This window comes from Hemicordylus capensis, chromosome 4, assembly GCF_027244095.1.
Source record: "Hemicordylus capensis ecotype Gifberg chromosome 4, rHemCap1.1.pri, whole genome shotgun sequence".
Taxonomy (NCBI): domain Eukaryota; kingdom Metazoa; phylum Chordata; class Lepidosauria; order Squamata; family Cordylidae; genus Hemicordylus; species Hemicordylus capensis.
This window is the reverse complement of record NC_069660.1, coordinates 97,930,927-97,945,721: the sequence shown is the minus strand read 5'-3', so window position 1 is coordinate 97,945,721 and position 14,795 is coordinate 97,930,927. Positions and strand designations below refer to the sequence as shown.

Sequence of the window (14,795 nt, the reverse complement as noted above, 5' to 3'; positions counted from 1 at the left end):
AATATATTTGGAGGATAGAAGATATGGGTTATTGGGCATTCAGTAAAATGAGGGGGAAGATCCTCAAATGCTTGGGGGAGGGGAGGGAATCTGCACTCAGCCCTGATCTGCATTATACTAAATGGCACAATTTAAGGGTAAGGGCTGTCAGCAGGAACCGATGGAGTAGAATAGCAGGCTCTTTTCATTATATACCAACAGAGAGCAGAAAGCTTTTTGGGTTTGTTTGTTTTTAAAACTTCAGCAACAGTTCTGATTAAGTGCCATCAAGTCGGTGTCGACTCTTAGCAACCACATAGATAGATTCTCTCCAGGATGATCGGTCTTCAACTTGGCCTTTAATACGGTCTCTCAGTGGTGCATTCATTGCTGTTGTAATCGAGTCCATCCACCTTGCTGCTGGTCATCCTCTTCTTCTCTTTCCTTCAACTTTCCCCAGCATGATAGTTTCCCCAGATAGTATGATAGTTTGAGCCTGGTCATTTGTGCCTCGAGTGAAAATTCTGGATTGACAGCACAATTAGCACATAAAATAGGATAATGGCAGAACGAATAGGAGTTGAGGCAAGCAGAGAAAACTTCGTCTTAAAAATACTGAATCCGTATGTTGGTTCGTTGAACACTAGGGGCGCCCTCATTCTGGTTTTTAAGGAGCTTTTCTCTTTTCCTGCTTCTGGAGGAAAAAAAATGTGGAGTTAATTATCATATGTATATGTCAGTTTCAGGAAGGGGGTTGTCCTTGGATAGCTCATAAGAGCCTTAGAGGGCGGGGGGGGGGGTTGCGAGTAGAAAGGATCTGAGGAAATAAAAAGTGCAGGAACAGACCAGTTGGATTCATAGCACCGGTGGCGGCAGCGGCGGCAGCAGCAGCTTCTAGGCAAAGCCTTTGGGTTTTAATGCGGCTGTGCAAACAATCTCTCTCTCCCATTCATTGAGCGAGGGATTTACTAAATCCAGAAAGCCTAGCCAGGATTGGTCGAACGCGTGATTACGCTGAGCAAAAGTTTTGATTTCCAGCTTCTGATTAAAACTATCATTCTTTGCAAGGACAGTAACAACCTGGGGTGGGGAAAAGAATCATCTCTCCCTGCTTGTTCTGCCTGGGACAACAAAAACTTTTATCCTCTACTGAAAGGGCCCGCGGCAAGTCACCACCACAACAAAAGCCTGCTAAACAACCGCCCCCCTGCTTTTCTCCTCCTTCCTGCAAACGAAGGTCCTGTGGGAAGAACACAAGCAGCACTGCTCCATCATCGTCTGGATTTTTCCTCTTTCTTTTTTCCCATCGGCTAAAATAATTTGTTTGGAAGGGCGATTCCCCCCGAATCATGCAGAACTACAAATACGACAAGGCGATCGCTCCGGAGAGCAAGAACGGGGGCAGCCCTGCCTTGAACAACAACCCCACCAAAAGCCCCAGCAAGAAAGTTTTACTGATTTGCCTCGATCTCGTCTGCCTCTTTCTGGGTGAGATTTGAAACTGAGCAACTCAACCCCCCCCCCCCGTTTAATGCACTTTCTTCGGATCTCTTTTTCGAAACGTAACTTTGGCGTTGCACAAACTTTCTCCTCTCCTTGCAAGATCTCACTCTGCGAAAACTAACCAGACTTGACTTCTCCTTCTCCTCCTCTTCTCTTCGCCCCCTCCCTCCCCCCAGCTTGATACTTTGGTTGCTCTTTCCCTCTCGCCTTCTTTTCCAAACTTTGCGACTGAGGCTCAGTCGACCTACTCAGGCGAAGCTCTTTTACAAGAACTCCTCTTTCTCTTCGAGCGCGCGAGGTTTCGCGTTTGCTTACTCTGCTTTCATGATGGAGTATGCCGGAGAATAATAGGGAGAAGGGGGGGAACCAGCCTCCACTAGTACGTTTGTAAAGGAGAGTACTCAATCAAGTAGCAGTGTATGCTGTGTGTATAAAAATGCAGCACCTCCTTGACACAGGAGGGATAAGGCAGCCCCGGGAGCTGTTCATGCCAAGGGGAGGGCTTCATTTGACTCTAGGAAAGCAGCACCCAGCAAAACCCCAGAAACGTATGGAAACCCAAAGCAGTTCTTCTGGTGTCAGTCCAAATAAAATGGATGTCCCAGCAGTGCGCTGAGCCTCGTATGTAAACAAAGCATATCCATCCCCATCCTAATGAGCTCTTTAGAAGCAGGCAAGGGGAAAAAGCATGCTTTTCATTTGGCTGCTCCTGTCAAAAGAATAGGTTGGGGCAAGGTGGGTTTTTGTCCTGGGAGTGTTTTGTGTGCCTTTTAAAAGAAAGAGAAGGAGGGGGCATGCAACACGAAAAGGTTCAGTTAACCAGTTGTGGTAACGATGTGTGTTTTGCAGAAATTGGTTTGTGATGTCACAAACTCATCTCAAACAGTTTAAAGTGGGAGGGGGGCACTCTCAGCCCCATCCCATGCTTATAGTGGGGCTTACTTCTGGAAAAGTGTACATAGGATTATAGCCTTAACTGTACAAAAAGAGAGGGAGGAAAGTTTAGTTGTGGAGTCAGTGTGGCAGAGAGAGAGAACTGTGACCTGTCAGTGTTAAAACAGCAGAAAGTGTGTGAGTGTGTGTGTGTGTGTGTGTGAGAGAGAGAAATTTGGATATGCCTACATATACTTTAAAAAAACTTTTATCATGTAAGTATATAAGAGAAAAATAAAAAAAATGGTCTAGAGTTGTCTCTTTTTTGTGATGGGGCCTTTAAGAGTTGTCTGACAGGCAGAAATTCAACAGGTGAATCTACCCACTGCATCTCCATGCTGAAAAAACTACACATTTCTGTGTCCCTTAGCTGTTTTGGGCAGAGGAGCCCTGCCAGGGGAATCCCCCCCCCCGTGGCAATACTAGTGTAGGGTTTTTTATGGTTTATTGTGGCATGAACCTTTATGGTGGTCAACTCATTGGAGTGTGCTGAGAAAGTGGTGAGCATACATAAAGCTTGGATTGAGGTACAGAGGAGGATGAACCAAGTTAACGTAATGAGGACACCAAGGCATGTCTGGAAATCCTATCCATGCTGACCAACATCTGCCTGCTTGTAGGAACACTGCAAGCTTCCAGGGAAAGAGAGGTGCTCTCTCTCTATAGAGATTATTCCTTCTTTCAGACAACCAGTGCTCCAAAGAACTTTACTAATCATCACTGCTGTTGTATGATGCTCTTGACCTCTTGATAGTGAAGATATTGAACTGCCCTTTTAAATAGTCTACTATAGGGAAGTATAACAATCAGTGTCATTCCAAAACTCTATTAATCTTTGAGATACTGCCTCAGACTCTGAAGTAGTTCTCTAGGTGCCAATGAGGACTCCATGGCACAACCTTTCCTTTTCCTTTTGAGTATCCTGGCTATGATATTTTGTACACTTATGGGATTGTCACTAAGATAAATTAGACAAATAACAAAATAAACAGCTCAGTACTCCTTACTGTATCAGGATAAGGACTGTTTGTCATATTAGCCAGCAATATAACCAAGTTGACCACCAAATGTATACTCAGTGGGTAGTGTAGCCAATATTAGTCTCCTGATAATCCACACTGTATGTTTCACATGCTTTCAAGCACCCTGATTTTCCTGTTCATACTTTGCATTTTTAGGTACCCTTAACGAAGGCTTGTGTGAAGCAGTTTAGCCATTTGTCATTAGGATACTGTGAAAGGGAATCCCACTTTATGCAAATTGCCAGAAACTTTATTGTAGTGCTTGCAGATTGAGATTATGGCTTTTGTTGAAGTCAGAAACTTGCTTGTTGCTGTCCAAATGCTCAATTTGATGTATATATAATAGTAGTGTGTATTTAGAGGAATTAAATCGTAAGAGAAGAATAACTTTACTATATTTATTTATTATATTTTTATACTGCCTGATATGTAAATCTCTAGGCGGTGTAGAAATTTTAATATTAAAAATCACAAGTTAAAACACAATAAAAACAATTTAAAACAAATTATTAAAAATTTGAATAAAAGCTTGTGAGAACAGGAATGTCTTGAGCTATATATGATAGCAAGAAAGCATTTTAGTGCAATTTGAATGTCAGTGTGCTCCATACCCCTTGAGAGGTTACATTTTTCCCCATTGTGGGTCTTTATTCTACAAAGGACATCTTCTCCAATGACTTTGTTGTGTACCAAATGAACACCTATACAAGAAGCAAAATCTCTAAATGATCTCCATGTCTGATCCTTATTTTTCTGAAGTGGTGGGTTGAAATCCAATTTGTTTGCTAAGCAAATCAGTGTTCATCAATACTCATGTTGCTCTGAAGTAAATACTAGCTTTTCTTAATGTACATCTTTGTAGTGGCTGCTCTGAGCTAATGGGAAGACAATCCCACTACTCCTGTTTGATTTAACTGGAATTTTGCCATTAGCTTTAATAGAGGCAATATGAGGACCTTGGGGTGGGGTTTGTATTCTGCTAAGTATTTTTGACAAATAAAAATGACAGTTTTGAAACAGTTGCTTTTGACTTTATTCTGCATATAGAGGAATGATAGCATTAAGCTTATCTAGCAGGGATACATTGCTCGAACATGACAAAACCCATGTTCCAAACAGAGTTTTATGAGAAAACAATTGAAAACAACCACCACCACCACCCCTCCCCCTGCAATCAAGATGTGCTTATACTTTGTCCTGTAGGTCAAAGAAAGAAGATATGTCTGTCAATTGAGTCTAGGGGGTGCTGTGGTGTAATCAACAAGTACATTCACCATTGATTCAAGGGCTTGGGTTCAAATCCTGTTTCTTAAGTACAGGCTATTGGAAGAACAAAATACTTGCATGCTTGGGTTACATTAGCTGTACATTGCAAACAATTCTAACCCATTTCTGGAGTGTCCCTTTATTTTTTAAAGGAACAGTGCAAAAGTAGCAAAAGAGGAGTGTGGAAAATCAGAAATATGTGCATGGAAAACAAGAAGTTGTGTTTGATACTTGGAGGATACATTACATAAGAGCCCTGCTGGATCAGGCCAAGGCCTATCTAGTCCAGCATCCTGTTTCACACAGTAGCCCACCAGATGCCTTTGACAAGGCCCCAGGCAATAGCTAAGGGCATGCCCTCTCTCCTGCTGTTACTCCCCTGCAGCTGGTATTTAGAGGCATTGCTGGTGGCCATCACCACATTCTGTGGCGGATAATTCCATAGATTATGTGCTGTGTGGAAAAACTAACTAAGAACATTAATTGCCCTAGTTCGAGGACAACCCTGAAACATATTACAGCATCTGTGGAATTAGTCAGATAATTTTAACTACACTACTCCATGAAATCTGAACGTAGGTACCTTCCATTGAACTCACTAGGCTTTAATTCTGAATAAGCATGCATAGAATTGGGTTGTGAGTTTTAATCTTTCAGTAAAATAAATAGGACAACTTCTCTTGTACTTAAACCTAGGCTGTGTCTTGGGAAGGCTCATGCCACAATATGCCAGTAGTCATTAGTGATCCACCACATTTTGTCTTCTTTCTGCTGTATGCTAGTGCAGCTACCCAGCTGAAATATAAAACCTTAGTGGTGTGTGCACATCCACCAGAGCCCAGTATGTAATACAGCTACAGAATTACCAGCAGGCACCTTGAGAATGCCTTACATGCCTAAGAATTTAGCAGTTACAAATATATACATATCTAATTATGTGCAATGTTAAGCAAGATACACAGGCAGGAACAATCAATTGACTTCTAGAGAGAAATCACAAAAACATGTGATTTCAATAATCCAGTCACCACAGCCTTCAAACTGATTGTTTCTTCTTAAAATCCATTATTTCTTCATACTGTCAGTTTTGTTTTGTTTTTGTGTAGTTTATTGTTCATCTGGTCTCTATTACAAGTCACTAATATGTTAGGCAGAGAGAGAACAGTTTTTGTTTTGTATTCCCACATGAATATGGACCTGTGTGAAAAGCTTTGTCCTCAAGTATCTGGAAGTAATAAAACATTTGATATGTACTATGTAAAATTGATACCTAGAAGGAAACCTACAATAAGTTTACCTTAAGTCATATATCTAAAAAAAAGGATAAGTTTGTGTGTTGGCTGTGGTGGCCATTTATTAGTAAGGCAAGGCTCTTTAAATGAGGGTCCCCAGATGTTGTTGGACTACAATCCCATTATCCCTAACTACAGTGGCTATTGGCCATTGTGGCTGAGGATGGCAGGAACTGTAGCCCAACAGCATCTGGGGACCCAAGTTTGACACCCCCAGTAGTAAGAAGAGATACCAGAAATAATGATATGTCAATCCTGTGTGCACTCACTGGGAAGTAAGTTGTGAGACTTCTTTCTGAGTAAACGTGGGCTGGACTGTAAGGCTTTGGTCCTATGTATATTTACTTGGAAGTAAGTGCCACTGTAATCAAAGGCACTTATTTCTGAATCAACATTAAAACTGAGTTTCAAGTCTTTCATTTTGAGTCTCAGTGGATCACATTCAGTGCACAGTAAGTGACATGAGGTGGAGTTTTGCTTGCAAATAAACATGTTTAGGGTTGGAGTGTTTGTACCCTAAGGCTGAAGTCTCTTGCACGCTCTCCTGGGAGTACACAGTAGGACTTGTTTCAGAATAGACACACATTTGAGCCAGGCAGTCCAATCCTATGCATTGGAGCTGTCCTGCAAATCTGTCTTTCAGGAGTGTCAGAAGGTAATCATCAGTAGGATAGGTGGGAATCTGATAGAGATTTTGCAGTTGTAGCAAGTGCCTAGTTTCCGTGCTAGCTCTGTGTGTGCCGCCGCTGACTAAATGTGTGAACATTGTATTTAGAGAGAGTAGCTTCAGATGTCTATGATAATGTGTGAATGCAGGAAGTGCCAGTGACTTACATAACATAAGAACAGCCCTGCTGGATCAGGCCCAAGGCCCATCTAGTCCAGCATCCTGTTTCACACAGTGGCCCACCAGATGCCTCTGGAGAGCCCACAGGCAAGAGGTATGTGCATGTCTTCTCTCCTGCTGTTGCTCCCCGGCAACTGGTATTGAGAGGCATCATGCCTCTGAGGCTGGAGGTGGCCCACAGCTGCCAGACTAGTAGCCATTGATAGGCTTACATCTCCTGTTTGAGCATGCCATTAGAGCCCAAAGCGGGCACCAGTACATATCCCCAGCTGGGAGAGGTGTGTGCTGCCCTTACATTGGAAGCCTGCCAACCTTCTTTTACAGGTTGAAATGGCAGCCTCGGGGAATGCTGGGATGTATATTACATGCAGTGTTCCCTCTAACAGAGATTCCCAGATGTTGTTGACTACAACTCCCACAATCCCCAAGCAAAGGCTAGTTCAGCTGGGGCTGCTGAGAGTTGTAGTCAACAACATCTGGAAATCCCTGTTAGAGGGAACACTGATTGCATGGAATGTGTGGATTTAGTTTGGCTGTGCTAGTGCAGTTGTAGGAATGTTGCGAATATTTTGCCACTTTTTTTTTTGTAAAGGTACGTAATTCCTTTGCTAATATGTCATTTTGAAAAGTTTTAAGAATTAGTGGCTTACCATTAATGCTGATACCGGTAAATGTGATAGACTATATAGACCACAGATGATGCTCATATTATTTTTAGGGAAGGTGATTCAATTACAAACTGAAGGCAGGATCCAGACTGAGTTACTCATGCATCATTGAAATAAACAAGAAAGGTTTATTCCCAGGTAAGGGAATTGTGGGTTTTGGCATGGATTAGGGACAACCACTACTAACAATGGAAGGAAAATAACAATTGAAGGAAAAGAGTGAGAGTAACTCTCAGTAATGGAGATGTGTATAACTGGTGCAATGAAGTTAGATAATTACATAATTTCCAATTCATAATGACAATCAATAAGCTTTTTAAATATCTGCTGTGTGGCAACATGGTTGTGATTCAGCTCTTCAGAGAGGAGAGCTGGTCTTGTGGTAGCAAGCATGACGGCCCCCTAGCTAAGCAGGGTCTGCCCTGGTTGCATATGAATGGGAGACTAGAAGTGTGAGCTCTGTCAGATATTCCCCTCAGGGGATGGAATCGCTCTGGGAAGAGCAGAAGGTTTCAAGTTCCCTCCGTGGCTTCTCCAAGATAGGGCTGAGAGAGCTTCCTGCCTGCAACCTTGGAGAAGCTGCTGCCAGTCTGTGAAGACAATACTGAGCTAGATAGACCAATGGTCTGACTCAGTATATGGCAGCTTTCTATGTTTCTACATGCTGAGGACAAAGGTTTACTAGGGAACTCTTCAGATGATGAATTGGATTTGGCAGAGGTGTAACTCATCTTCAGATATGAACTTGCACTGAAGAAATATGGGCATATTCCTGCAGGGCTTATAAAGTGCTTGATTGTAGTCTCATTCTAATGCAACAGTTGCTTTTTACCTGACTTTTGAAGCACCAAATGCATCGTGAGCCTGCTGGAGAAGATAAAACTTCAATTGAAAATAGTTTAATTTAGAGCAGGGCTGCACAACTTCAGCTCTTCAGCTGTTGTTAAACTACAAGTCCTATCATCCCCAGCCACAGTGGCCACTAGTCAGGGATGTTGGGAGTTGTAGTCCAATATCTGCAGGAGGGCCAAAGTTGTACAGCCCTGGTTTAGAGTTAGTAGTTCAGTAGATAGTGGGATGTGATTACTGAAATTGCTGTTGCGTCGTAGACTGACTAGTCAGACAAGTTACTAATCCTTAACCTTTTTGCTCCAGTCAGGATAATAATGTTGTGAGGGCAAATAAAGTAGATATGGCAACATATTTAGAAGACCCAAAATTCTCTCGTTTCTTACTTATCTAGAACATTTTAATCTATGATCAAATCAAGTGGATTTTGTACAGCAGTGATTGTTTGGAAATACTGGATTAGTTGAATTATAAGGGGCTTATATTAAATCTGAAGCTATGGATCAGATTTGGTTAACTTTTCTTGGCCTTCCTATCATGGCAATAATTTCTGTATGTCAGGAAACTACCTGTAAGTTCTATTTTATACTACTCTACACACCCACACACAAAATGAAAAAGAAGAGCTACAAAACCTGTGTTGGACTATTCCTGCAGGCTTCGTGCAGCCAGCTACTACCTGGAAAAATGTTCCCTTACAGTTCTGATAGTTAGATGTCAGAGAAATAGGTATGGCTAGTACTTACAATCTCTCTCTTCTATTCAATGTGAATAATTGTGTCTTCACATTTGTTCCCAATCATTACGAGATCTACTTATCTTAAGGATGGAGGAATCGTATGGAAGAGTCATAGATGATTAATCGTGATGAAAGTTGGGTTAAGAATTACTGGGACTGAAGTCATAGATAAAACAGACACGCATTGGTCACCTAATTGTTTTACTTTCCATTGCTTACAAGTTGAATGGGCTTTGTTTTAAACCTTTTGTTTCCTTCCAGGACTATCCTTTGAAAATTGATGTCATGTGAGCTTGTTTACTCATTTTATATTTGGATTATTTACAGCCTTGTAAGAATAGTATGATTTCAGTCTTAAAGAAACTATGACAGAACTGTGGACCATCTAGTGGTAACTATGTAAACCTTCATTTTTTTCAGTGGATTTGGCATCAATGATGACACCAGACAGCCTCCATGCTTTCTTTAACTCTTGTTTATAAGGGGAATTAAAGCATAGGAAACACAGGAAACTGCCTTATGCCATTGATCCATCTAGCTCACTATTGTCTACTCTGACCAGCAGCAGCATCTGCTATCCAGGATTTCAGGCAAGAGTCTTTCTCTGCTCTACCTAGAGAAAGCCAGGGATTGAACTTGGAACCTTCTGTATGCAAATTAGGTGCTTTATCCCGGTCCCATCTCCATCAAGCATCTTACTTGATTGCATCTAAGACCAGCGGAACCACTTTTAAAGTTTACTTATCTCTGGAAGACAAGTGTTTGGACTAGCAAATAGGAGCATGTTCATATCACAATTGGTATTTAGATTGCTATCTAAATCCAGCTATCAAGGACCCTCTTCTTGCATTAGCCAATTATTCAACAAGAGAAACCAAGAGCTGATGAGATGAGATGCTCTTACTTAAACTATTGTAAACTCTAGCAAAGTGAGTTGTTTCTAAGGACAGTTCCCAAAGGGACATCCTAAGGTGGAAGTGATTTAAATGAAATGCACCCTCAATGTTATGTGGGGGAATTAAAAGGCATCCTATAATATAAGGAACATTAGCTACCTTATCACATCTGAATCCTGAGTTGAGTTGAAAGGCCCGAAATAAAACTAGGCTACAGTTTTAAGTATACTTTCTTGGAATAAAGTCTGCTTATTGTCCACAGTCAAGTAGTGGAGCACATGGGAGTGTTTTAAAAGAGGCTGTGCAGAATCAGTAGTTCATCATTAAACATGTTTCTCAACATCAGGAATTGCTTTATACTGGGCTGGTTTAGGTGATCCAACTAATCCAGGAACATGGACTAGTTGAACCCACATGGTTTTTCCTCTCCTTCCCATTCCCTTCTGAGCTCGGGTGCAGAGTTCTGATGTGGACATCTTGGAATATTAAACCGCAACTCCATGGCTCACTTGAACTATTGTTTAACTGTGGTTTATAAACCACAATTAAACTAGGATGTGAAACAAAGAATCAACTCGAGTTTCACATCCTGGTTTAACTGTGGTTTGTAAACCACATTAAATCACAGCACCGGGTTTGGATGAGCCATGGAGCTGTGATAACAAATCAGTATTCAGCCCAGTGAGTGAGCAGAGGAAGTAAGCAGAAGGAGAAGAGAGTGTTCAGGATTGAGGGACTGCAAGCCCCAACCCAATAGATCATGGTTTATTGAGCCATGTGTATTGGCCTTTGAGTCAAATCATTGGTCCATCTAACTCTATTTATTTATTAGGTTTTTATAGTGCCTTTCATTAAAACAATCTCAAGGTGATTTACAAAACATTTAAAACTATATAAAACTATAAAACAGTTACACAATAAAAATATCAAGTTGGAATATAAAGATACAAATCTAATTAAACATTTTTTAAAAAAACAACACAATGAGACCATAAAATACAGAGCAGCAGCAACAAAAACAATACTCGTACAAAAGCCTGGGTAAAAAGCCAAGATTTCCCTTGCTTTCCAAAAACTGTGATTTTGGAGCGGATGCCCTCTGGAAGAGCATTCCCAAGTCTGTGGGCAATAACTGAGAAGGCCCTGTCCCATGTGCACAACAGCCAAGCCTCCCTCATTGTCAGCACACAGAGCAGAGCCCCCTCCAATGACCTTGCCATGGAAGCAGAAACCCTTGGGAGCAGGCAGTCCCTCAGAGGAAACCTCGTATCCCCTCTCCTCACTCACAGCTCTATGAGCCTACCAGGAAATCTGAGTGGCCAGTAAGGGGAAGATGATACAAGACTTTCTCTCTCACACCAGTGAGGGACAAGGGCATGCAAATTTCCCTCACTAGAGTGCGAGAGGAAGCCTTGAGTCTTCTCGCCCTCGCTAACCACTCTAAGAGCCTGCCAGAGCTCCTGGCAGGCTCCTAGAGCAGTGAGTAAGAAGAGGGCACATGGGATTTTCTCTCTTGCACCAGTGAATAAACCTCCCCTCCCCTCCCCTCACGGATCCGCGCATGGGGTGAGGCTTTAAGATAAACAGAACCCTGTCAAAGTCCAGCACACATGGGATGCTGGAGAATGTCTTTTCCAGCACGTTCCCCATAGAACTCTATAGGGAAAGCTCTGGGAAGAACTACACCTACCAGAGCTCCAAGTGTGCCTTCCAAGATAGTGCTGGGGTTTGACCGGGCTCTGTTTATCTTAAAGCCGCCGTCTCTCTCTGCAGCACTGGGAAAAGCACAGCGCTGCATGGAAATTGGCATGGTGGGAAATGACTCCCACATTGGCAAAAACACCACATTGCCCCCCACTTGAAAAATAACGAAGATCAATGATTCAAGCTGTGTTCAATAGAACCTCAGTATATGCAGGGGTTCCATTTTTCCCACTATGGCAGATACAGAAACAACGAATACTGGGTTTTTGAGGCAATGAGGTCATGGGGGTTAGGTTCCTGGAGCCCTGAAAATTAGTGGACAACACAAGGAAAAATGTTTTAAAGGGCAAAATAAAGTGCCCTTCTGGGCTCTGATGATCCAGCTGTGCCCCCCTAAGTCAACAATAGTCCAGTTTTTATTTTATTTTTTCTGCAATTTTCTGTGTTTTTCCCCAAGTAAACAAGCCACAAAATGGCTCTGATTCCCAAATTGTGGCCAGAAATGACCTCTGCTGACATTTCTGGCTGCCTCCAACCCACAGATATGCAGAATTAACCCCCTTCTTTGCCAGATTTCATTAGTGCATGCTGAGGTCAGGTGTCAATCACCCGACTGCAGATACGCGAAACCCTGGATGATGAGTCCGCGAATACAGGGGTCCTACTGTACTATTGGCAGCAGCAATCCAAGAGGGTGACAGATTTGATATGTTCTCTCATGCCAGCCTATTTTGGTCTTGCAGTGTAATGGTAGCTTGATATGCAAGGCTTGTTATTAAAATTAAAATTTTAAAATGGATAGTTGAGGATGGGAAGGAACACCTCTCTGTTATAAGAAAGTAACAGGGAGCTGTGTAGCCCCTGGAAGCCTTGCCCCAGTTTTTCTTTGCCATCCATAGTTGCTCTTGAACTCTTCCAATCCCCACCCCCACTTTGCTGCAATCATTGAACCTAAAATCTTTTTGCTAATCAAAGCTCTGGTTCTCTGGATGCCAAATTCTGTACCAGATATCCATGGTCTCCTAAACTAATTCATCAAGGATTAAAGGTGACAGGATATTTGCATGCCTAATTTGAAATTTCAACCCTCCTTATTAGGCCTAATAGCATCCCTGCAGGCTAGTCATTATTGTTATTAAAATTTCAATTTGTTCAACATCTTGAATGAAATAAATTGGAGCCCGAGGAATATGCAGATAAGGTAAAACTTAAACCTTGATCATCCAGTTTAATGCTCTGACCCATAGGGTTGCCATCTCTGAACTCTAGGGAAATACAGTTGCTAGCTCTAAGAGTAAAGGATGTGCCTGTTGCTTTAACAGTTATGAGTCAGGAACGCATTATAAAGGGGCGATGACTATTTCTGGAAGTAGAATGGGTCACTGCATCATTGAGAAGGAAGTCTTAATTTTGTATCTCAGCGAACGTAATGCAACATGCTCTGTCTTTCTCTTTCAGGAACTGGTAGCGGTTTGTATACAGTTCAGGAATAAAAGCTTGTCTCATGCCTGGCTTATTAACATATTCTGATGTACCTCGTGTCTGCCTGCAAGAGGTTTTTGCAAAGGGTCCAACAGTTTACTGGCAGCTGAAATTCACCTGGTGTGGTGAATTGGCATCTAAGGGTCTATGTGGCAGGGGTGCTACATTGCACCAAGCTTAAAACTTGCTTTGATTTCATTCTGTTTTTTAACCTACTTTCCAGGAGGCTTATGATATCACCCGACACTCTTTGTGTGTATCTGTGTGTCCATCCATGTGTGTGCCACGCCCCCATCAACTTCACCATGCCTGGACCAATATGAACTAAATCGAGTACAGTTGCAGAGACAAATAGGGACACCTCAACGGGGTAGTTTGTGATGATGTCATGCACCCTGGTCCAAGATGGCAGACACATGTACATCTGAGGCACAAGAGATCTAACTTGTGGACCTCAGTTTGCACCAAATTTAGTCCAGATGTAGAGACAGTGAAAGGAAAGTAGCCTGATTAGTTCTTACTAGAACAACTTGTTAAAATCTCCTGCCTGTCTTGCAGCTCTCAGGATACTAGAATACAAGTTTCCACAATGTGTAGGTTCTCTTGATATTGGGAAGCTTAGCTTCTCTGTGTGAGGCTTTTGTTTTGACAGCTGTCAAAAGATATTGGAAAGGTATAGCTTTCTCTTGATTGGTAGGTAATTCAGCTAGTTACAAGTGTAAGGTCTGTAATTGGTAGAAGCAGCATGTGAAATTGTGAGAAGTTGTCATCAGTAAGAAAAAACAGGCATGTGAGAAAATGGAGAGTTCAGTCACCGTTGCATGCACTTGTTTGGTGGTTTTACTGTCTGTAAGAACAAAATAGCTAATGATGACGTGTGATTAAAAATAAAAATAAAAATAACTAAAAGATCAGATGTATTAATCACTTCCACAGGCTTGAGTTCAAAAGAGTTTCACTTCTTACTTATTCACGTGGACATTCACGTGGGTGGGCGGGAAGGCCGCTCTTCACTTACATTCTGCCCCAGATGATCATTTCAGTCTTCGGCATGTCACAACGCACCCAGACAAGCCATGCTGCTCTGCTGCAGTGCAGATTGTTTGAGGCCGGGACTCTTTGTTCCAGCCTCCAGGTATCCCACAATGCACCGTGTGATGACCATGGCACATTGGGGGATACCCCCATGAGACGGGCGTGCTAGGTGTCCGCCTCTGTATCTCCTCGTGCTGCGTGCAGCCTGAGGAGACACACGATCATGGTAGCTGAGTTAAGGGTGTGCTCACACCTTTAACTGCGGCCAAAAGCTGGGCTTGAAAGCAGGGTTAGGTGGGCGGGCAGTACTGGGATCCATGTGATCTATGTGCCAGGATGCATGTGCTCCATGCGCTACACATGGCCAATCTAACCCAGACTGGGCTGCCTTAGCCTGGGTTAGCCTGGTCTTGAGAACAGCTTTAGTGTCTTTTTACATTATTTGATTGAATGTATAGTGGGAGCTGGAAGCTTCTTATGGTGACCAGATGCTGAAGATTAACAACTAGGAATGTATCATTTTTCTGCTTGTGAACTTCCCTTAGGCATCTCTCTGACTTTTGTCAATAGAAGAATGATA

General features: G+C 42.3%; 1 protein-coding gene across 1 annotated transcript in view; it reads left to right on the top strand.

Annotated features, from left to right (window-relative positions):
- The first annotated feature begins 821 nt into the window (after nt 1–821).
- The window catches only part of PLPP3 (phospholipid phosphatase 3), a 95,026-nt gene continuing 81,052 nt past the window's right edge, over nt 822–14,795 (top strand). Inside the window, exon 1 of the mRNA XM_053249410.1 lies at nt 822–1,467. Within this exon, the coding sequence (XP_053105385.1) occupies nt 1,329–1,467 (139 nt within the window). The 5' untranslated portion in view covers nt 822–1,328. The remainder of the gene's footprint in view (nt 1,468–14,795) is intronic.